At 40.5% G+C, this 23,659-nt stretch overlaps 1 protein-coding gene and 1 pseudogene across 13 annotated transcripts in view; one reads left to right on the top strand and one right to left on the bottom strand.

Annotated features, from left to right (window-relative positions):
• Erc1 (ELKS/RAB6-interacting/CAST family member 1) overlaps window positions 1–23,659 on the top strand; it is a 338,915-nt gene that overhangs the window by 22,701 nt on the left and 292,555 nt on the right. For all 13 annotated transcript variants that reach the window (XM_052719645.1, XM_052719640.1, XM_052719643.1 and 10 more), the window contains exon 2: window positions 4,948–5,768. In XM_052719645.1, coding sequence (XP_052575605.1) covers window positions 5,100–5,768 — 669 coding nt within the window. In that variant the 5' untranslated portion in view covers window positions 4,948–5,099. The remainder of the gene's footprint in view (window positions 1–4,947; window positions 5,769–23,659) is intronic.
• Window positions 10,780–11,419, bottom strand: LOC128098462 (caspase-6-like; annotated as a pseudogene).

The following is a 23,659-nucleotide window of genomic DNA, read 5'->3' as shown; positions in this document are numbered from 1 at the left end:
TACCTCTGTATCGCTCCAACTCTGTCTGTCTGTCTGTCTGTCTGTCTCTCTTTCTCTTTCTTTCTTTTTTGTTCAATAATCCATTAACTCTAGTTTGTGCTGTCCATATACTTCTGGGGGTTGAACCACACACTGGAACATGGTCACCTAAAGGGGACCATACCCTTAAAGAAAACTGACTCTCTTCTTCGAGAAGCCATCAGCTGTTCATAGCTCCTTGGTTAAGGGTCTGTGAAGGGCTTTTAAAGCCCTTCCCACTCAGTGTGAGTGTTGACTGGCTTGGTCGTGTGTCGGCAGCCACAGCTGCTGTGAGTTCTTTAGTGTTGTGGTCCTGGCAGCAGAAGACACTGTTTTCTCTGGGTTTTCCCTGATCTCTGGTTCTTAGAATCTTTCTGCCTTCTTTTCCTCGATGATCCCTGAGCCTTGGGGATGGGGTGTGATATAGATGTCCCATTTGGGACTGAGCATTCCACAGTCACATACTCTCTGTACCCTGACCAGTTGTGAGTTTCTGTGCTAACCACCATTCACTGCACAAAGAAACTAAGAGTGGCAATACTCTACAGATAGAGAAAATTTAGAGGGCAGCTTGGTATTATGTCTGTTTAGCACAATATTTTTTTAAAAAAGTAGTAGGTTCACCCCTGGGGTGTGAGCTCCCCAGCCATGGGTTCTTGGGCAGATGTGCAATACCAGGCATGTGTTTCCTTCTGTGGAGCAGGCCTTAAGTCCAACCAGAAAGTGATTAGTTATTTCCATAACATCTATGGCAGCCCCTTTATTGCTGTTCACAGATGGGGAATATTGTTGATAACTTTTATTTTCCTCTAATAGCCTGCATAGCACCTGTTATGAGAACTAGGCACCAGGGAGGAAGCTTCCTGGTCTTTACCAGCTTGATTTGTGTTCTGTGACCAATGAGTGTCATGTTTTCAGAAATCAGATCTTACCATTAATATCTGGCCATCAACCAAAAGCCTCTATTTTGTTTTTCCAGTTCTGTCTTTCTGAGGCAGAGTTTTGCTGGATAAACACACATACACACACACACACACACACACACACACACACACACACACACACAGCTGAAGTCTTTCTACTGGTCCCACCTGGCTCCTGTGTCCCCATGGTCCCTCAGCCGTTCAGACCCAAATAAACACACAGAGGCTTATAATTATTTTGAAACTATGGCTGTGGCAGGCTTTTCGCTAGCTAGCTCTTACATCTTAAATTAACCCATTTCTATAAATCTATATTTTGCCACATGGCTTGTGGTTTACTGGTATTTTTACATCTTGCTTCTCATGGTGGCGGCTGTCAACGTCTTCTCTGTTCTGTCTTTCTCCTTCCTCTCTCTTTAGTTAGAATGTCCTGCCTAACCTTATTCTGCCTCACCATTGGCCAAACAGCTTTATTTATCAACCAGTCAGAGCAACACATATTCACAGCATACAGAACGATACCCCCCCCCCCTCACACACGCGCGCACACACACACACACACACACACACACACACACACACGCACACACAGTCTGGTTTGGAACTTGCTTTATAAAATCTCATGTTGGCCTTGAACTCACTAACCTCTTGTTTCATCCTCCCCAGTGTTTTGGGATTACAAGCAAATGCAACCATGCTCAGCTGGTTTGTTTATTTTATTTATTTTATTTTATCTTTATTTTTTGAGATGTGGTCTTACTATGTAGCCCAGACTGGCCTCAAGCTCTGGGTCTTCCTGTCTTACTGTGTAGCCCAGACGGGCCTCAAGCTCTGGGTTTTCCTGCCTTCAACTCCCTATTGCTGCGATTATAAGCATATTACTATGTCTGCCTTTGTAATAAAGTCTAGTTCTTTATGAGAATATGATGATCTGATGTGACTTTGTTTCCCAGAATTTTTCTCAGAACATCGTTGGGCAGTATGCAGTATCTTTTGATCATGCACATTATTATATTGATGAAATATATGATACTTATACTCAGGGTTACACATGAAAGCACTGGGTAACCTTATATCATGACAGGTTTACCTGCTAAGTTAGTTTTAAAAAAGGGAGGAGGGGGCTGGAGAGCGAGCTCCATGGCTAAGAGCTCATACTTTTAAAAAAGATTTATTTATTATTTTAAGTGTATGTGGAGGGTGGTTATATACACATGAATGCAAGTGCCCACAGAGGTCAGAGGTGTCTGATTCCGCTGGACATGGGGTTACAGGCAGTTGTAAACTGCCTCATGTGGATACGAGGAATCAAACTCAGGTCCTCAGGAAGAGTAGTATAAGACTATATACTATTACAGAGGCCCCAAGTTAAGATCCTGACATCCATATCAGGTGGTCTACAACCACGTCTAACTCCATCTCCAAGCTATCTGACAACCTCTGAGAGCACTTGAAGTTGCTTATATATAACCACACACAAATACATAATTAAAAATCTTTTAAAAAATTAGTTTTTGAATTTTATGTTATAAATGAAGGATTATAGACTTGTACTTTATCTTGCACTGTGGTGTCTTTTCTAAAAATAGTTTTAAAATTATTTGCTTTTACTATATTTGATATATAAAGCTTTGTATGACTGTATGACTGTGTGTCCATGCATACCTGCCTGTGGAGGCCATAGACTTTGGATCTCACGGAGCTGGAGTCACAGGCATTTGTGCATCACCCTTTGTGGGTGCTAGGAACTGATCTCAGGTTCTAGGGAAGAGCAGGAAATGGTCTTAATCACTAAGCCACTTTTCTAGTTCCATCATTTTTTTCCTTTAAGAACAAGATTTACTTATTTTTATTTTATGTGTACGAATGTGTTGCCTGCATGTATACACACTACATGCACCCCTGGTGCCCATGGAGGTCAAAAGAGGGCATTGTGTCTCCTGGAACTAGAGTTACAAGTGGTTGTGAACTGCCATGTGAGTGCTGGGAACCAAATCCAGGTCCTTTGAAAAGCAGTTAAGTGTTCTCAACTGTTGAGCCATTGCTCTAGCCCCTCCTTTTAAAAAATTGATTCTCTGGGTTTGTGTGTGTGAGTATGAATGCCTTTATACACATGTGGAAGTCAGAGGACAACTTTGTGGAGTTGGCTTTCTCCCTTGACTTTTATGTGGGTTGTGGGGATTGAACTACTTTCACCAGGTTTATGTTAGGTATTACTTTCTATTGCTGTAACAAAACATTACACCAAGGCATCTTGTGAAAGAGTTTAATTGACATTAAAGTTCCAGAGGGTTAAGAGTCTGTAATGGTGGAGCGAAGACATGGTGTGAGGAAGCTGGAGAGCAGCTGAGAAAGCACATCTCAACTCAAGAGCAGGAGAGGCAGAGAGCTAACTCAAAACGGCTGAGTCTTTTGAAACTTCAAAACTGGTTCCTAGTGACACACCTTCTCCAACAAGGAAGGCCATTCCTCCTAATCCTTTCCAAACCAATGGGGACCAAGTATTCAAGCATATGAGCCTATGGGGGCCATTCTTATTCAAACCACATGTGGCAAGCACCTTTACCCAAGAAGCCATCTTGTGGCCCTCCTTTTGTTTTTTTTTGAGACTGGTTTCAAGATGTAGCCTTGGCTGCTGTCTTGGTATTTGGCTTATAGACCACATGGACTTCAAATTTGTGGTGATTCTCCTGCCTCTGCCTCCTCTGCTCCACCGTGCCTGGCTAGTTTGGCTATTCTTGTACTTTGAGTCCTCCATTTGAATTTCAGAGCCAGCAGTTTTGATTTATGTGAAAAGTCCCTGGGATTGTGCTAACGAGCTGGGGGAAGAACTAACCCTTCATGGCATTTGTCCTCTCATCTGGTAGCATGGATAACCATTTATTCCTTCATTCCTTCATTCCTTCATTCGTTTATTTATTATTTATTCTTGAGGTATTATTTCATGTCTTCGCGTAGAGTTTTAAATGCTTGAAGATTTTTGTTATGTTTAAAGTCCTTTATAGGTTTGTTGCTATTTTCAAAAGGATTTTATTCTTTTGAGTCAGGGTCTCATGTATGTGAGTTTGTAGATGATGATGACCTTGACCCTGCTGTTTCTACCTCTGTGCTGCAGTGATTTGCATGTTTTGTTAACAACATCCATTTTATGCAGTGCTAGGGCTCAAACCCAGAGCTTTGTTAATGCTGGGCAAGTCTTGTTTCCAACTGAGCTATAGCTCCAGCCTGAGTTTCTTTATTTTTAAATTAAAAGCTCATTTTCTTCTCTGTCTCTCTCTACCCTCCCTCCCCCTGTGTGTGTGATACGTGTTTGAGTGTTGGTGGTGGTCAAGTTCAGGTGTTGATCCTGGCTTTCACCTTGTTTGAAACAAGTTGTCTTGTTCTTTAGCTGGCCCCTGAACTTGTGGGAATTTTCCTTTCTCTGTCTCCCATCTCACCATAGGAGCAGTGGGATTTCAGATGCATGCTATTGCATATAGCTCACTGGGTTCTGGGGATATGACCCCAGGTTCTTATCTTTGCATGGTGAGCACTTTACCCACTGATCCATCTTCCTAACTGTAAAAGCTAGTTTCTAATGGTTATTCCCAGTATACGTGAAAGTATTGGTACTTAAATATTAATCTTGTATTGGACTCTAGTATATTTAGCTGTTATTAGTTCTGATAATGTGTTGAAGTATTAATATGTATATATTGATCTTATGTCTGACTAATATATTAAGTTCTTTTATTAGTTCTGATAATGTATCCAAGTATTGATATTTATACATTGATCTTATGTGAATAATAGTCTGAGTTCTCTTATTCAAATGTGTCACTTTGTAATTATCAGTTGATATTCTCCCTTTTTCAGTTAGAAAAACATAACATTATGGGTTATCTGATTTTAAATCCGTGAGAATACTCAATGAAAGGCGGTTCTTCCCCAAATAAAGGTAATAGAACATTTCTGAAAAGGGAAATATTTATTATTGGGGATTTAATGTGTGATCTTTTCATTACAGATATGGCATAAGATATTTCTTCGAGATTGGACAGCTGGTGACCTGCTCTTTCTGATGGCCTTAAGCTGACTTTATAGCCATAGAGAAACCTCACGGAATTGTGTTGTTTTCTGCTTTACACCATTTCTGGCGCCAGAGTTGACCCTGCAACCATGTATGGAAGTGCTCGATCAGTAGGGAAAGTGGAACCAAGCAGCCAGAGTCCTGGGCGATCACCTCGGCTTCCACGGTCCCCTCGCTTAGGTCATCGGCGAACAAATAGTACAGGAGGGAGTTCTGGAAACAGTGTTGGAGGTGGTAGTGGGAAAACCCTTTCAATGGAGAATATACAGTCCTTAAATGCTGCCTATGCTACATCTGGCCCTATGTACCTAAGTGACCATGAAAACGTGGGTTCAGAAACACCTAAAAGCACTATGACACTTGGCCGTTCTGGGGGACGCCTGCCTTACGGTGTTAGGATGACTGCTATGGGTAGTAGCCCCAATATAGCAAGCAGCGGGGTTGCTAGCGATACCATAGCATTTGGAGAACATCACCTCCCTCCTGTTAGTATGGCATCCACTGTACCTCACTCTCTTCGTCAGGCAAGAGATAACACCATCATGGATCTGCAGACACAGCTGAAGGAAGTATTAAGAGAAAATGATCTTTTGAGGAAGGATGTGGAAGTAAAGGAAAGCAAATTAAGTTCTTCAATGAATAGCATCAAGACCTTCTGGAGCCCAGAGCTGAAGAAAGAGAGAGCCTTGAGAAAAGATGAAGCTTCCAAAATCACCATTTGGAAGGAGCAGTACCGAGTTGTGCAGGAAGAAAACCAGGTTAGTTTCATTTGTATATTTATCTTTATGGGCGGAACCCATGTATATAGGTAAAAGGAGGCATTCCTTTTCTGGGTTGTCTTAGATTTCCCCCATCTTTGTTCCTTTATTTTTTATTTATCATTTTTACTTTAGAATTCTGTTTCTACTTTCTTAGTCTTTTCAGATTTGGTCCTATACATGGTCTACAGGTGTGTTCAAGCGAAACACTCACACACATAAATTAAAACAGAAAATCTTAAACCTGGTGGTGGCGGCATATGCCTTCAATCCCAGCACTCAGGAGGCAGAGGCAGGCGGATCTCTGTGAGTTTGAGATCAACCTACAAAGTGAATTCCAGGACAGGCAGGGCTACACACAGAAACCTTGTCTCAAAACAAATAAACAGACAAACAAACAAACAAACAAAAATCTTAAAATGTTTTGAGTACTGCCTTGGCTACATAGTGAGTTCAGGGCTAACGTGGGGTTATATATTGAGACTTTGTCTCAAAATTAAAAGCAAACAAACAGGACTGCAGACATAGTTCAGTGGAAGAGCAGTTTCCTAGCATATGGTAGCAGATTCTTGGACCTGACTTGCTGCCTTAGATTGTTCTGAGTGCTCCAGGGACTTTTTGGTGACACAGTTACATTTGAGTCATCTCTGCCCTTGTCAGTAACCCATCACACATATTCTTGTAAAAGTAACCTTACTAAAAAAAAATTCATTGGTTCACCAAAGTGAGTAAATGAAAGGTTCAGTATGTTTTAAAACCGTAAGTCAATCCAGAGCTCCTCCCGACTTCAGTATGTAGCTTAGGCTGGCGTGGAGCTCGTCTGCCTCTACTCCTAAATGTTTAGATTTATATTAGCTTGTCTCACCACCGGCCTAAGATGAGCTCTTCAAGAGTAGGTTCTTGGTCTTTCAAGACATAAATTTAAAGCAGATTTGGTGTTAACCAAAGATACTATTGAATTACCTACTCATCAGTGTGCCTTGCTGAAAATATCACGTCCAATAAGGTAGTTTTATTGTCAAGTGACTTGGAAATGTCTATTTTATTGAAGAAAAAAGTAATTGGCATATTTTTTGATTTTGAAATAAATATTTTCTTATATCTATGTTTTAGAAAGTATGGGGGTTGGGAGAGAAATTGAGTGCAGTATCCTTTCTCTAATTATGCTATATTTAAAGGTAAAATATTTAATCTTTTGAGAAGACAATTATGGGTACTTACCAGTTTTCTGGAAAAGAAACGGTCCACAGGTTTTTCATGCCAAGAAAACCATTATGTGCTGAAGAGGGTGAGCAGCGCCTTATCTGGGTCCACCCTGTGCCCTAATTAAACACCAGTGCACACCAGAGCTGGCAGAGACATTCTTTCTGCACCACTGTAATTACCACAGAGTTCTAAAATTGTGTAACTTTGCTCCAAAAAATAAAGGGTGCAATTTTAAAGACAGTACAGTGAGATACAGAGACTGAGAATGCTAATTAATAGATTATAGTCGGCTAGCAGTGGCCCCTAATTAAATAGTGCATTCATTATCTTCTTCATGGCTCCCAGAGGCCAGACATCTTTCATTTGTAAAGAAGATTGCTTTATTAGACTTTATAGCAATTAAATGCATTTCTGTATTTCAGTTTGAGGTGGGGATTTTGGTCCATTTTAAATGTTTGATCTGATTGAGCTGGGTCCAGAATCCTATCAGTATAAAAACATATTTGCTTAGGATTGCTTGGTGTGCCTGGTTCATTATTATGGCATTCTCATAGAAGCTTGTTTCTAAAATAAAAATTCTCAGATGTTTTTATATCTCAGACTCCTTTTGTTACTTTACTTTCAGATAGCTGGTGATTGCAGAATTAGGAATGAGTGTGTGTGTGTGTTGTGCGCATGCACGAGCACACCTGTTGTATATCTATGTATATCCATATATATTTTGACAGAGAAGTCCTTTTCTTCTAAATTATGACTAAGGGCGACTTTAGTGTAAGCTTGCTGGAGGAGAATGAAATCTTCCTGTGAGCTTTGTGCAATTGCAGAACTGGTGAGAGCTTTTGGATAAATTACATTTTAGATTTTATTTATTTATTTAGTTTTTTTCCGAGACAGGGTTTGGTTTCTCTGTGTAGCTCTGATGCCTGTCCTGGATCTCGTTCTGTAGACCGGGCTGGCCTCAAACTCACAGAGATCTGCCTGGCTCTGCTTCCTGAGTGCTGGGATTAAAGGCGTGCACCACCACCACCTGGCCTAGATTTTATTAATAGTTGATTAACTATTGCACCTTTTTTAAAAGGGTTGTTCATTTATGTATATGCATGTTTTGTCTGCATGTATGCCTGCACACCAGAAGAGGGCATCAGATCCCATTAGACATGGTTATAAGCCACCATGTGGTTGCTGAGAATTAAACTGAGGACCTCTAAAAGAGCAGAGTAGCCAGTGCTCTTAACCACTGAACTATCCCTGCAGTACCTTGTACTTCTTTCTTGATTATGCCTTGTAAGAGTTCTGTGTGTTGAATTTAGTTAGATGCTTATTTGATGGCAGAGGAGAAGACTCAGTTGGTAAAAGGCAAGTATGAGGACCTGAGTTTGATCCCCATATCCCATGTAACAGATGGACATGCTGATGTGCACTTGTAATTCCAGCAGAGAAGGAGACAGCTTGCTGCCCAGATAGTTTTCTGGCATCCACAAGCTCAAGGTTTAAAGAGAGATGCAGTCTCAAAAAATAAGTTGGAGAGTGATTCTGGAAGACATCTGACATCAAGCCTTAGCTTCTATATAAACACATGTATGTGTGCTTGCATACTTACATGCTCACATATTTGCACATACATGTGCACACATACACAAAATAATTACTTTAATGTTCTTTCACTGAAATTTTGTTTGAACAGAATATTCTGTTTAATATTGTAGGATGACAATATTTTTGATTGTTTTTTGCTTAAATTTTGTGTGCATGTGTGTGCAGACATGCATATGCCATGGTGCATGTATGGAGGTCAGAGCACAGCTCTTGGGAGCTGGTTTTCTTCTTTCACGGGGTTCTGATGGGCACACTCAGGATCTGGAGATAAATTCTTTTGCCTGCTGAGCCATCTCGATAGCCCTAATGTTTTCTTTTTGCAAAGAATATTTATTCTTTTTGGAATTTGAGGCTTCTTTTTTCTTCTATTGAGGTGGCGAGGATTGAATCCAAGGTCTTCTACATGATAAACAAATGTTCTACCATCACTATACCCCTAGTCTAGGATTTTAATTTTATTTATTAGACCTTTGCATGCATGGAAATATGTAAACGACTATGAGACATTTCTTCTTGTTGAGTTATATTTGCTTACCTGGAGTGTAGCAGGATAATTGGGAAAAATATTCAGTGACTCAAAAAAGTTGCATAAATATCTGATATGGTTTACATATTAAGGATATTTTCCAAAGAATTGAGGTTTCTTAGTCTGTTCTTTATCCTCTTCAATTCCATGGTGTAATTTAAAATTTAATTTTTGTTCTTTAGTTTTCTGAGACTGGGCCTTACTACACTGGCTTTTGATTTTTCTACTGGGCATTGAGTACCAGGGCCTTGTTTGTGCTGGACAGGCGCTGTACCACTGAGTTACAACCCACTTCTGGTTTCATTACAGCACAACAGAATTTGTTTTTAAGGATTTGCTAATTTATCATAAGTTTTCAAAACAGCAGCTTAAGTATGATTTGGAAGACTCACTTTTTATTCTCTTTTGGCAAAAGAATCAGGAAATGCGTTTAGTCATTAGTCAGAGTAATCTTTAGTTTTTGTAGTACTCAGGATCAGGGTGCCAGCCTTTGGCTTGGTAAGCAAGCACTTTATCTCTGAACCTTCCGCAGCCCTAGCTATAGTAGTCTCCGTCTGTTCTGTGAGTTCCAGGGACTAAATTCAAGTTGCCATTTTTTTTTTAAGATTTCTTTATTTTGTGTGTATGGATGTTTTACGCACACACACAAGTGTGCCTGGTAGCAGAAGAGGTCTTTGGATTCCCGGGAACTGGAGTTAAAGATGTTTTGAGCCATCTTTATGGGTGCTGGGAATGGAATCTTGGTCCTTTGCAAGAGCAACAAGTGCTCTTAACCACTGAACCATCTCTCTGTTCCCCAGGTTATCAGTCTTGTTGGCAAGTGTTCTTATTTGCTGAACCATCTTGTGGCTCCAGTTGTAGTAATGTTGATCAGGGAAGTCATAGTTTCATTTTACTTTTCAAAGTGATCCTGTGCCTGGAACCTGACATCCCTTTATGGGTGCTGTGTATGTCCATAGGTGTGTTGGAGGTCTCTACAAACTGTGGTTTACATAAACAGAGGCTGAAGAGAAATTGTTCTTTTCTTTCGTGGTATTTTTATTGTTTATGTTTAGCTCTAACACTAGGTAAATTAGTGCAAATATTTGGGTTTTAGATTTTGAGTCCTTGGAGGAATGTATTTTCTTTCAAGAAAAGTCTTAGCTGGGCAGTGGTGGCACACACCTTTAATCCCAGCACTGGGGAGGCAGAGGCAGGCAGATCTGAGTTCGAGGCCAGCCTAGAACACCGCCGCCGGTGTGACACCGCCGCCCAGCGCTTCTATGACATTTTAAACCATAAGACATTTTACAGCCAGGCAGTGGTGGCGCACGCCTTTAGACCCAGCACTCGGGATGCAGAGCCAGGCAGATCTCTGTGAGTTCGAGGCCAGCCTAGGCTACAGAATGAGATCAAGGACAGGCTCCAAAGCTACACAGAGAAACCCTGTCTCGGGGGGGGAAAAAAAAAAAAAAAACCAAACCAAAAAAAAAGAATTTTACATTGATAGACCAAAGGCTTCAATGGACTGACAGCTATATACAAGGGAAATATGTGTGAAATATATGTAGATAAGACAGATGGCTTTACTTACTAGATTAGGAACAGAAATGCAGCTTGTTAGCATTGAGGCAAAGCCAGTTGTACCTGAGTCCTTGCAGAAGTCCATGCAGCACTGAGCAACAGTGTGAGCAGCACCTTGAAATGAACTCTAAGGAGCTGCTGTCCTAGTCAGTATCTCACCCAAATCCTGAGTGTACCCGGTGCCATTCACAGTTTCTAGGTGAGAGAAATACCCTTCTGCAACAGAATAACACTGTGAGGAAGTCTGCCCCAGCAGGGGCATGTACACTGAAGCAGCATACCCGTGCTACCCTGTTGTCCAGCCTGTCTTTCTGATGACCCACCACATCCGGAGGAACCACTGGGCACATCATCCTGGCTTCTCCAACCAGGCTCTGCACTGGTCTCCTTTGAACAAACCAGTCAATGTTTGAATTTCAGTTTTGGCGTCACATGTGTAAATATGGTTGGTTGCCTCTGCCATGACTCAGAAAGACACAGGAAGCCATCAGCATCTACCTCATGATTTTGGCAATAGTGCTTTGGGATCATTAAAGCGTTTCACTTCAAATCCTAGATCTGAAAACATTTGAGTCAGATTGCATTGGTGTGTGTGCATTGGTGCCCTGTGTGCATTGCTACCCTGCCTCTCAGAGTGTCAAGTGCCAGAAGAACCTCTTGTGATTGAAGATTAGTGTAGTTCTTCACCTCTTGTAGTCCATCTGTACTGTTCTGCCAGATCGGACATTTCGCCTTTGTAGAAGGCATCTGTTCCTGTCATGGTTTACTCTCAGCTGTGGGCAGTCTCTGGAATGTATTTTCTTAAAAAGCATTATCTATTTGTAGAGGAATCAGTTCATGGCCAGTGGTGGCTAGATAGCTCTTTGACAGCTGTCTACATTCTTTAAGTCCTTCTGTTGTTAAGCGTGAGTAAAATAAAAGGATACTTGTGGATAAATAGAAGTTTGCCTCATCCTATACCCACTTACCTCTTTTCTTTCCTCCCTACCTCCTCTTAAAACTTTAACATTAAAATTTTAATTTTACTATTTTCTTTGTGTGTGCATGTGTATTTGTGTGTATATGGGCACACACATGCCACAACATATGTGTAAAAGGCAGAGGACACTTGAAGGAATTGGTTCTCTTATGTGGGAGTCTGCTGGAGTCCACCTCTGACCTGTCAAATGGTTCTTGTAGGGAGGAGAGAGGAATGAGGAAATGATAGATAGAAAGATAGAAAGGGACGATAAGAAAGACAGAGACACAGGATAGCTTCTGGAGGGCCCTCCTGCGTCAAACCCAGTCGCCTCAAGGTTTATTCTAAAGGGCTTTTTATACACTGCCAAGGGGAGAGGCAAAAGACCTCTCCCTTTCAACATCAAAGCACAACGTTCAGCCAAGTGTAGACCCTTCAAAACACCTGGTAACCACGCCTATGGCCAAGTCAACCCTTATGCAGCCCTGCTGGGTAAAGCAAACTCAGATTCTCGACTTTGAGTAAGGGCTTACTAGGGAGGCTCTGTGGGCCTCCGCACTCTTATTTCCCCCATCTGGGTCTTAGGAATTCAACCTAGGTCAGCACGTTTTGTGGCAGCTGCCTTCACTTGTTGAGTCACCTTGCTCCCCCTCTACCCCCCAGCTTTATTGAGATATAATTGAGTTTGCCCTTTGAAATATTATTTCTTTGTTTGGAAGAAGAATTTGAAGACTCTGGTAGTAATTTGGCCTGGGGAGTTGTTGGACAACGGGGTGACTGACATACATGCTGTTCTAGAGCAGCAGAGGTGACAGGAGGGAAGATGAAGGGACGTCTGGGGAGAGGAGGTGAACGTTTGTGAGATGGTTCTGAAGAATGACTCGGACAAAGACTGATAGCAAGAGGCACGTGTTTGTGGCATTACTGGATTAGAATTTAGTTCAGTATTTGCATATAGGTCATAATGTGACCAATGGGTGTGACTTCAGGTACTTGGATGTGAATATGATAATGTGTGAATGTTAATGTTGGGGAATTTCTAGAAGTTCAGAAGTAGAGGCTGGTGTATGCTCGTTTACCAGAGCAGTGCCAGGAAGGGAGAAACTGTTAGATGGCAGAGCTTTACATGGATTTTTTTCATCCAGATAGTTTTTCTGTTTTGGTTCAATAAATTATGGTATTTTTCTTTGAGGGCAGATAATTTGACAGTCTCTAAACTTTCTGAAAATCACTGTGCACTAAAAAATGTTAAGTCTGTGTGTCTCTGGTGATCTCTCCTAGTCTTCCATTCTAGTTAACAAGTACATTGGAGTTTGTATGATAAACTAGGAGGAAATTTCTGAAAACAAGAAATATTGCAGAACATGTGCTTTCATTGAAGAAACAGTTTTGTATTGGAAATGTTCTGTTCTTCCTCTACAGACAAAATTAGAAATGTTCTTATGAACCAATTTTATGCTGCCGTGTGCATCTCTAAAAATACTCTTTTTTTTTTCTGTCCGAAATTGGGAAGTTAATCCTTAATACAGATTAAATACTTCCACTTATCTTTGTTATTTGCAGTAATGTTCATTGAAAATTTTTCTTTAAACTGAGTGTAGTGGCGAGTTTCAAATCAGCCAGAGCTGTTAAAAAAACCCAAAAAACAAAAAAAACCAAAACAAACTATTGTCAGTCATACACCATTTTCGTTATACTAAGTGGGAAATCATAAAATGTTTTATAAAAAAAAGAACAATAATTACATCTTTAAATGTTAGTATAAGTAACATTTTAAAAATGCAACTAGCATTGTTTTAAATGTTCACACTTGTGTCTGATAGCTCATGTTTATTTCTTCAGTATCTGGCAGTTTGTCTTGAAGTAGATGAAGAAAATTAGACCTCACACAAAGAGGTAATCAGAAAAGACAGTGGCTTTGGATAGTTGAGGGTTTGGTTTGTGTTTGTCTTTTGAGACAGGGTTTCTCTGTGTAGTCTGGCTATCCTGGAACTTGCTCTGTAGACCAGGCTGGCCTCAAACTGTCAGAGATCTGCCCACCTCTTCTGGGATTAAAGGTGTGCGCCAACACCACCTGGCGAGGACAATAAACTTTTAATTGTTACAATGTTTAAGCGAGATTAAAGGAATTAGTATGTGTAAAATTGTGGATAAGAGGCTGGGTGTGGTGTTGTGTGCTTTTAATCCCCCCACTTGGGAGGCAGAGACAGGTAGGTTTCTGAGTTGGAGGCCAGTCTGGTCTACATAGTGAGACCCTGTCTCAGAAAACAAAACAAAAAAGCATGGGCAAGACTGTCTGACATAAATATGCAATAAATGTTTAGTTGATTGAAAAGTTAAATATTACATGAATATAAATTTTATGGATTTTTCAAGTATAAATGTACATTATAGTCTGCTACTACAAGAAGGCCATCAATCGCATGGGACATGTAAGGCCTTTAAGAAAGTAGGTCACATGCGTAATAAACATTGTAGATAACTAACATGGATAACAAATCAGCCTTAATATTCCTGAAGGAGTTACCAGGAACTTTGAGTAGGGTAATTAGTTTGCAGGGTTTTCAGTTACAGTGATATTCATTATTTAACATTTTTATTTCCATAATGACTCATCTGTGAATTATAAAATGCTTTCCCAAAAGGAATGTGATACTGCTTGAATTTTTTCCCCTGCCCTGAGTGTGTGTCATGTTCCATCTCTCCACTCCTGTAGTAAGGAGTTTCTGGCTGCTTATTTAGGAACAAAACACTGCCAGTAATTTTAACTCTGTTCTTGTGTGAAGAAAACTTAACCTCCTAAAGGCCATGGAGATCTCTTTAGTGTAGTCAGCATTCAGTGCTTACATTTACTCACTCTGCCATTTTAAACTATTCAATTTTCCACTCTTTTTAAACTTTTAACAAAAAATTTTGCTGAAACTTCGTATAAATGCATACCACTGAAAAGCAAACTATGTTCACATTCTAATTATTTGTTTCATTTACATTAAAACTGGCATTACATGTGACACACCTTGATTTTTATGTATTCTGCAATAGTTCTGTCCATGAAAATGTTCTTGTAATGGTACTGTTGCCAAATATGTGTCTGAGTGTTAGTAAGTATTTTAGATGTTACTAATCACTGTTACAGAGCACTTGTGGATACCACAGTAAATACTTTTTGTTTTGGTGTGTGTGTGGTGTATGGATGTGTTCATGTGGACTTGCACATGTGTGTGGCTTTTATGTGGAGATGAAAGATTGACATTGGGTGTGGTGGTATTGTGTTCCCCAAAATATTGTGCATGCTAATAAACTTATCTGGAAGTTCAGAGAAGCAGAACAAGCCACAGCCACCTCACCTCGCCAGTTCCTCAGCTGATCCTGTTACCTTAGACTGGAAGCCTCTGAGTCCTCATCCAGAATGGGTCTCAGCTGAACTGTTGCTCAGAGCCTAAAAGCTTAACCAGCCAAAAGCTTCTATTTCCTGGTCTTCACACCTTATATACCTTTCTGCTATGTGCCATCACTCCCTGGGATTAAAGGCTCATTTCTTGGGATTAAAGGTGTGTGTCACCATGCCTGGCTGTTTCCAAAGTGGCCTTGAACTCACAGAGATCCAGAGGGATTTCTGCCTCTGGAATGCTAGGATTAAAGGCGTGTGCTACCACTGCCTATCCTCTATGTTTAATATTGTGGCTGTCCTGTTCTCTGACCCCAGATAAGTTTATTAGTGTGCATGATATTTTGGGGAACATAATACCACCATATTTCCCCTTTTTTGTCTAAAATTTAAAAAATCTTATAACTAATACAAGAAAAATTATATCCAATAAGTATATATAATAAATACAGTCAAAAATTACATTAACAATGTTTAGTCCACTAACATTTGACAGATTCAGACAAAAAACTCCATTAATATATAACAATGTCCAGTCCAGTAACATTTGATAAACTCAGACAAAAAAATTTTCATTACGTATCCTATGTAAAACCAGTAGTTCCTTTTTAAAAGTAGATTCAAAATTGACCTTTTTATCTTACCATATTCATATTTTCACAAAAGTTTTAATAATCTACCTTTTGTCATTTTTATATCTTCCCCTTTTCAGTGTAGATTCAGTAATCTACCCATTTATCCTATTATTTCTTTATCTTTTTTCTTAGAGTAGATTCGATGATCTATCTCATATCTATATTCTCCTTTATCTTTTTCTTTTTTTTTCCAAACAAAAACTTTGAATCTAATCTCCTTGTTCAGCTTTTTTCTTGACCATTAACAATTAACAACTTGTAACCAACCATCATAAATAATGACAATATCCAAACCTCATTAAACGACCAAAAACCTCCCATCCCACCTCTTGGGAATGTGGGCGTCGTTTTCTTAAAATTACTTTCTGCTTTCTGTGAGTGAAGACATTTTTAGGGGATCCTGAAAAGAAAATTTTTGGGTTAATTGTCAAGTCCTGTATCATTTGTCCAGTTGCTGCATAATGAGAAAGTGCAGGGCTTGTTTCAAGTCTTGTTCAAGTAGTCTGTCAGGCTGGATCATCTCAGCTAACCATCTTGAAATTGTCCCGAGCAGTTTGTAGTCCAGAGTCGATCTTTCCATGGTGTTAATCAGCTTAATGGTTTTATCGTAGTCCATGTGGAATCATCATTGTGGGATCCTGTCATCCTTTTGAAGATTCCAAAGTCGCTGTTAGGCATGGTCATGGTTCCCTTTAGAATTTTTTTTTTGTGCCTCCTCTGTGGTTTGGAGCAAACACAGTCTGATAAATGTCTGTCTCTTGGAACCATGAATGTTCTTCCCTAGAAGAGAAAATCTTCACAGCAATTTCTCCCCACCATTTGTCTCGCCAAACTTTTCCAAACTGACCTTTGCCAATATTTTCTTGTAACACAATGGTCCTGGCAATTTTTCTCTCAACAAGCAGTAGTAAACCCTTTGTCCCAGGTAGCAGCATCACCACAGTCACCAGTAAGATGAAAAGGAGCCAGCAACTCTGAGTAGCAGCCACTGCCTCCATAGTACCACCACTGTTTGTGGCTTGGCCCTGAGCCGAAACTTCTCCTTAGCAAGCCTCCTAGGTTGGTCTCAAACTCAGGATCCTCCTACCTTTGTCTCCTTCAGTAAATCCTACTGGTGTGCGCCACCACAACTGGCCAAGTGTAGCTTGGGCCTGAGCAGGGGCCCACAAGGCCACAGGCAAGAGGCTTTTTTGTGAATTCGTACCACGAACGTTGGGCGCCAGATGCAGCAGGAATCTTAGAAGGTCTTATTAATAAAAGATTAAGATTAATTAAGATTCCTGCTACAATTGGGTGTCTTTGTCAGTTGTTTTCCACTTCATTTTTAAGTTTTTATTTATTTGGGGGTGGTGGTGGTTGGCACATGACACAGTGCATGTGTGGTAGCCAGAGGATAACTTGTAGGAATTAGTTCTCTCTTTCTACCATGTGGGTTCTGAGGAATGAACTTTAAGCTTGGTGGCACATGCCCTTCTCTGCTGAGCCATCTCTCTGGTCCTTCACCTTATTTGATTGCAGTAGGGTGTTTCTTTGGACCTAGTTCATCTATTCAGGTAGCCTCTCTGGCCAATAAGCTCCAGGGATCCACTTGTCTGCCTATAAACCGCCCCCACCCCCCAATGCCCAGCTTTTTGTGAGTGCTTGGGAATTCAAACTCAGGATCTGGTGCTTGCTTGACAGGCACGTTACCAGGTGACTCCTGCATCTCTAGATGCTTTTATTTACATTCTTTAAATTTTTTGAAATTATATAATTGCATTTCCCCCTTTCCTTCCCTCCAACCCCTCCCATACACCCTCCCCTTGCTCTCTCTCAAATCATGGCCTCTTTCTTTAGTTCTCCCTATATGCAGCCTGCTCAGTGCATATAATGTTACCTGTATGTTTATGATCTCAGAGCTGACCACTTGATATTAGATAACCAGTTGGAGGGCCCTTCTCTGATGAAGACCATTTCTTCTATTCTCTGCATTCCCCGTTGTCTGTAGTGCTCTGTTAAGGATTGAGACCCTAAAGCTTTCCCTCTTTGATGTTAGCATGCTCATTGGTGTTGTCATTGTTCAGATCTTGTTTAGGTAGCCATGTTGATGAGACTTAATGTGTGTAGGCTCTGACATTTCTAGGTGATACAGCCTCACAGCAAACTTCCTGCTTGTCTCTCTTTTAGAGTTTTTCTATTCCCACTTCCTCCATGATCCCAGAGCCTTAGATGCAGGAATTGTGTTGTAGATAGAGCAGCTGGGACAGGACACCACAGGATCTCATATTCTGTTCATTTTGGATTGGTTGTGGTTTGCTCTAATAGTCTTGTCTGTTGCAAAGATAAACTTCTGTGATGAGGGGTGAGAACCACACTTACCCGTAGGTATAAGGTTAAATATTTAAAATGTAACTAGTAATTTGCTAGCTTAATAAAATGGTAGTTATAGATTCTCCTCTAAGATCCATGACCTCACTAACTCTGGGTGGTTGGATAGGTTTCTAGTACTAGGCATAGATTCCTCTGTTGAGTGGGTATATTATTTTTAATCTTCACAGTAGTCCTGTAGGTAAGTGATACTGTCTTCATTTATAGATGAAGGAACTGAAAATCAACAGAGGAACATCTGGATTTTTTTGTAGGTCTCACTTCTGGTTAGCAACAGATGTTTCTCTGGTTACAAAACCAACTAAAGTGTGATTTTGATGTTTTCATTTTAAGCACAACAGAGTGAAATGTTGGTGTGTGTTTAAAATATTTATTGGGGCTGGAGAGATGACCCAGTGTAGTTAAGAGCACTTGTTGCTCTTGCATAGGCCCTGGGTTCTGCTCCCAGCACCCACATAGTGGCTCACAACCATCCCTAACTCTAGTTCCAAGGGATACAATACCCTTGTCTGGCCTACATAGGTACTCAGCACACATGTGGTGTGTATATAATCATGTAATCAGAATACCCATACACAAAAAATTAATAAAAATAAATTTAAAAAATTAAAATATTTGTCAGCAAGACATCAGAGAGAGTTTGTGAACTTCTAGTGGGTTGCTTCTGATTGACCTGGACCAGCAGTTCATTCTTCAGTGACATGGTCCTGATGGGGAGGTGCCAGGGGATTGGAAAGCTAGAAGAGATTATAGGTGGGGTCACTAAGTCTTGCACAGACTTTGTCTTATGCACACAGGTTTATTAAGAAGTTTTAAAAAGTACTCATTAAGTGCAGAGATCACATTAAGAGTCATCCATATTTTAATTGAAGATGAAATTCCAAGAATAGAATTAGGAGTATGATAGGATCCCTCACTGCAGAGGGTTCACATTGAGAGAAGGAGTTGATAGGATAGGGATCTGTTGAGATGTTTGAAATGTAATTTGAGGAGTTTAAGTAGTTGTTCTCTGTCAGCAGGGGTCATTGTCACATGTCAGTGCTTTTTCTTTTTTAAAGATTTTGTGTGTGTGTGTGTGTGTGTGTGTGTGTGTGTGTGTGTGTGTGTGTGTGTAGGTATGTGCACATTAGTCCTGGAGTCCCCAGAGGCCACAGGAGTTGGAGTTACAGGAGGTTGTGAAACACCTGATTTAGATATTTAACTGGTCCACTGGAAGAACCATGTGTGCTCTTAATTGCTGAGCCATCACTCCAGCCCCACTTTACTTGTTTTAATCAGGCAGAGAGCATTAGATTAACAATTCCCAGACTTGATGGAACATCTTTAAAAATACACACTTGTATATCCTCTTGGTATGTACATATATGCCATGGTGGGCACGATGTGCACGTGGAAGTCAGAGGACACCTTGGGGGACTTGGTTCTCTCCTTCTACCATGAGGGTTATAGGACTCAAACTCAGATCACCAAGTTTGGTGGTAAGCACCCTTATCTGACAAGCCCCTTTCTCTGGTTCCAGATTTAGTTATGCACACCAATAAAAATTTAAAAAGTAGGAAGAAATAGAGAATAATGATAAGACTGGCCTGAGTTTGTCAAATAAAAATAACATCTACTATTGCTGTTACTTTATGAAAGAAAAGATAGAAACATCAAAAGAATTAGAATCGAATGAAGGAGATAGGTGGCTCAGTGAGTAAAAGGACTTGCTGCACAGTTTGGTAACTCAAGTCCATCCCTGTGGCCTCTGGGGTAAAACGGTGAAAGGAAAGGAATTGACTCCTACAAGATTTCCTCTGACTCCAAAATGGATGGTGTGCCATGAATGAACTGGTTGATTCTCTCTACGTCTCCCTCTCCTTGTCCCTCTCTCTTCCTGCCCCCTCCCTTTCTCTCATACACATACTAAATAAATGCAATTAAAATTACAGTGGCAATTTTCTGATGGCTTGACGGGAATTTGGCTGTGGACTAGCTTTGAGAAGCATGGATATGCACTAGGAATCCATCAGATTATACTCATTGCCGACCCCCCCCAGGGGGGGCAGGATTTGTACTTCCTGCAAACTAAGAATTGGTTTTATGTTTAATTGGCTGAAAAATCAAATTTGTGACACAAATATTGTATGAAAATTCAGTGTCTCCAAAACTTTATTACAACAGTTGTGCTTATTCATGCATTGTCTGTGCTTTCACAGGAAGCTGGTAGTGTGCACGTGACCTTTACAGAGCATGCTTATTGACATGGTGTAGACAATAGGATTAATACGCTGTGTAGTGTTCACAAAGAAACAGGTCCTGTTTTATGTGCTCTGAATGAGATAGGTAGTGTCTACTGTTATTTATTGAACTGGCAGCTGAGGCTAAGAGAGAGTGGACTGTCCAAGGCGACACCGACAAGTGGCAGAGACAGAATTCTAGCCCAGGATCTGTGCCTCCACAGCGCTGTGTAGTCTCACAACACCTAACATTTCCTCACTTCCACACTGACTGTTTTAGAAAAAGAAGAAAGAGGAAAGTATCTGTATATTGTGGTTGCTCACAGTTACCCCTGAAGAAGCGAATTCAACATCCATTACCTCATGATGTGTGGACATTCCGTTTATTTTTGTTTGATTCCATGGGTTTTCTCCAGAGGTTTGTTGATTGAGCTGTTGTACTTGGTGATTGATGTTCTACTTACTGAACCTTTGAACAATAAGTATATAATTTCTGAACCATGAAAGACTTCAGTTTTTATATCATTAGGATAATACATTAACTATCAATTTTGGGGATATTACCAATGTTCTTCACCCTCCTCATAAATTAACATATATATATATATTTTTTTTTTTGGTTTTTTTGAGACAGGGTTTCTCTGTGTAGCTTTGCGCCTATCCTGGAACTCACTTTGGAGACCAGGCTGGCCTCGAACTCACAGAGCCTGGCTCTGCCTCCCAAGTGCTGGGATTAAAGGCGTGCGCCACCACCGCCCGGCCTAACATATATTGTTTTAAAGGAATATAAATATACCTCTTGAGTCATCAACTTAAAAACTAAAAACATTTATTGAAATACATACAGAAGCCAGGAATGGTGGCACATGCCTTTGAACCCAGCACTGTGGAGCCAGAGGCAGGTGGATCTCTGTGAGTTCAAGGCCAGCCTGGTCTACGTAGTGAGTTCTAGGATGGGCAGAGCCACTCCAGGGTTAAACAGAGATACACTGTTTCAACAAAACAAAACAAAAATGAAATACATACAGAAGTGACCAAAAAATAAAAATTTTAAATGTGATTCTTTTTAAGAATTCTTGTTTTCATAGAATATGTATGCTTTGTGTGCCAAGTCGGAAGGAAAAAAAATTAGGTTACCAGTAACTGGATATTTAGATAGCACTATCAAAGAAATCTCCATTTCTCTTAATTTTTTTGCATATATAATTATTTACTGGTTTATTGATTAATTAAAATTTTTAATTTTGTTAGTATATTTATTTGTTCAGAACAGTTCCTTCAACAAGACAGTCCTATATTGACCCCAGATTCACTGTAAGTAGTGAATTTCACAGTGTTATGTAGGAATGTGAATCAGTGCCCACAGAGGGAGAAAGGCTTGCCACGGAAGAAACGGGATATGCACAAGAGAGCCAGTACAGTAGTGAACACAAGTGAGTCTGTGCAGCAGACTGAATACATTTTGTGGTGTGTGTGTGTGCATGTGTGTGAGCATGTGTGTGCTATGGTACTTATGTGGAAGTTAGAGGACAACTTAGGAGTCAGTTCTTTTCATCATGTGGGTTCTGGGATCATACTCAGCTCATTGGGCTTGGCACCAAGCCCCATCATCCACTGAGCCGTCTTACTGGCCGGCCTTTTTTACTTTGAGAAAATAAGGCTTTCAGGGGAGGAAAGCAGGTTTCAAACACTGCTTGAATAATTCATAATGATTCATAGTTTACAAAAATGCTTTAAAATTATTTTCACTTTTACTTTTGGCATCTTACTGTAGAGCCCAGGATAATCTTTGAACTTGAGATCTTTGTAGCTGGAGTTTTCCTGTGTCCCAGCCTGCCGGCATTTGTGGCAAATCTCTCCCACTAGCGTCCCCCAAGTAAACACACAGACACTTATATTGTTTAAATTGTTTGGCCTAATGGCTCAAGCTTCTTGATATCTAGTTCTTATATCTTAAATTAACCCATTTTTATAAATCTATACCTTGCCACGTGGCTTGTGGCTTACTGGTACTTTACATCTTGCTCCCCATGGTGGCGCCTGGCAGCATCTCTCTGCCTCAGCCTTCTTCCACCCAGCATTCTCTTCTCTCCTTGTCCCGCCTACACTATCCTTCCTGCCTGGCTACTGGCCAATCAGCGTTTTATTTATCAATCAATCATAGCAACATATATTCACAGCACACAGGACATCCCACAGCAGATCTTCCTGCCCCTGCCTTTAGAGTGCTGGGATTGCACATGAATGCCACAGTGTCCAGCTTAAATAATGTGTTAAAGGTGGCTTTCTTACATTCTAGATACTGCATGCATTGCTGATTTAAATCAAAAGAGGTCTTCGGAAGGTGGAGAGATGTTTCAGTGGGTAAAAGCACTTGCTGCTCTTCCAGAGGACCTGGTTCAGTTCTCATTGCCCATGTGGTGGCTCACTATCCCTACCTCCAGTTCTAGGGTTTCCAACACCCGCTTCTGACCACCATGGGCACCAGGCATGCATGTGGTATATAGTCCTACATTCAGGCAAAACACTGATACACATAAAAAAGAAATAGAGGCCTAATGGCTTCATGCTTTCTGTATTAAAGTACTGTATTTTGATATTTAAAAGTAATAGGAGCTAGGACAGGTGTGGTAGTAGTTGGAAGGCTGAGGCAGGAAGACTGTTGCAGCTATACAGTTAATCTGGGCTTCATAGTGAGAACCCAGCTGCTCAGGGATGCATAACCAGACCCTGTCTCAAAGAACAAAAAAAGAACAATAGCAATTAATGTTCACTTTATTGCCCAATGATTTTTACCTTTTTAAAGTTGTGAACACAAGTGAGTCTGTGCAACAGACTGAATACATTTTGTAGTGTGTATGTGTGTGCATTTGTGTGAGCATGTTTCTTCTAAACCAAAGAAGGGCTTAGATACAGATATAGATGGGGCTACTGAGATAGTGTTGAAGTTCGTTTTTTGATTTGTGGGTCCATTTTTACCCTTCTACTTGGGAAGTAAATTGATTTACTAAATAATTTTGAAAAATTTAAAACTTGCTTACAGGCTTGAAACACAATGTATGTGTGAAACTGATCAGAAGAAATTGAATTTGTTAGTGTCGGCAGATTTCTGATCTTTCATCCTCTCTCTCTCTCTCTCTCTCTCTCTCTCTCTCTCTCTCTCTCTCTCTCTCTCTCTCTCTCTCTCTCTCTCTCTCGTGTTTTTTGGAGGCAGGACCTTACACTTTAGCCCAGGTTGGTCCCTAGCCCATCCAGTCAATCCTCTTCCTTTGTGTTTGGATGCTGGCATTGCAGGTTTGAGGCAGCATGCTCCACTCTGATCTTTAGCTCCCGCCCTCCTCCCCCCTCCCCCTCTTCCTCTCCTCTTTGCTTCTAGACTGTTGCTCTTTTTAATAGATAGGGTTACATTGTTGTTGTTTTCTTCCTCTTGTCC

Source organism: Peromyscus californicus, unplaced genomic scaffold, assembly GCF_007827085.1.
Source record: "Peromyscus californicus insignis strain IS unplaced genomic scaffold, ASM782708v3 Scaffold_6__1_contigs__length_162567912, whole genome shotgun sequence".
NCBI classification, from domain to species: domain Eukaryota; kingdom Metazoa; phylum Chordata; class Mammalia; order Rodentia; family Cricetidae; genus Peromyscus; species Peromyscus californicus.
The sequence above is the reverse complement of the archived record's forward strand: the minus strand, read 5'-3'. Positions and strand labels throughout refer to the sequence as shown.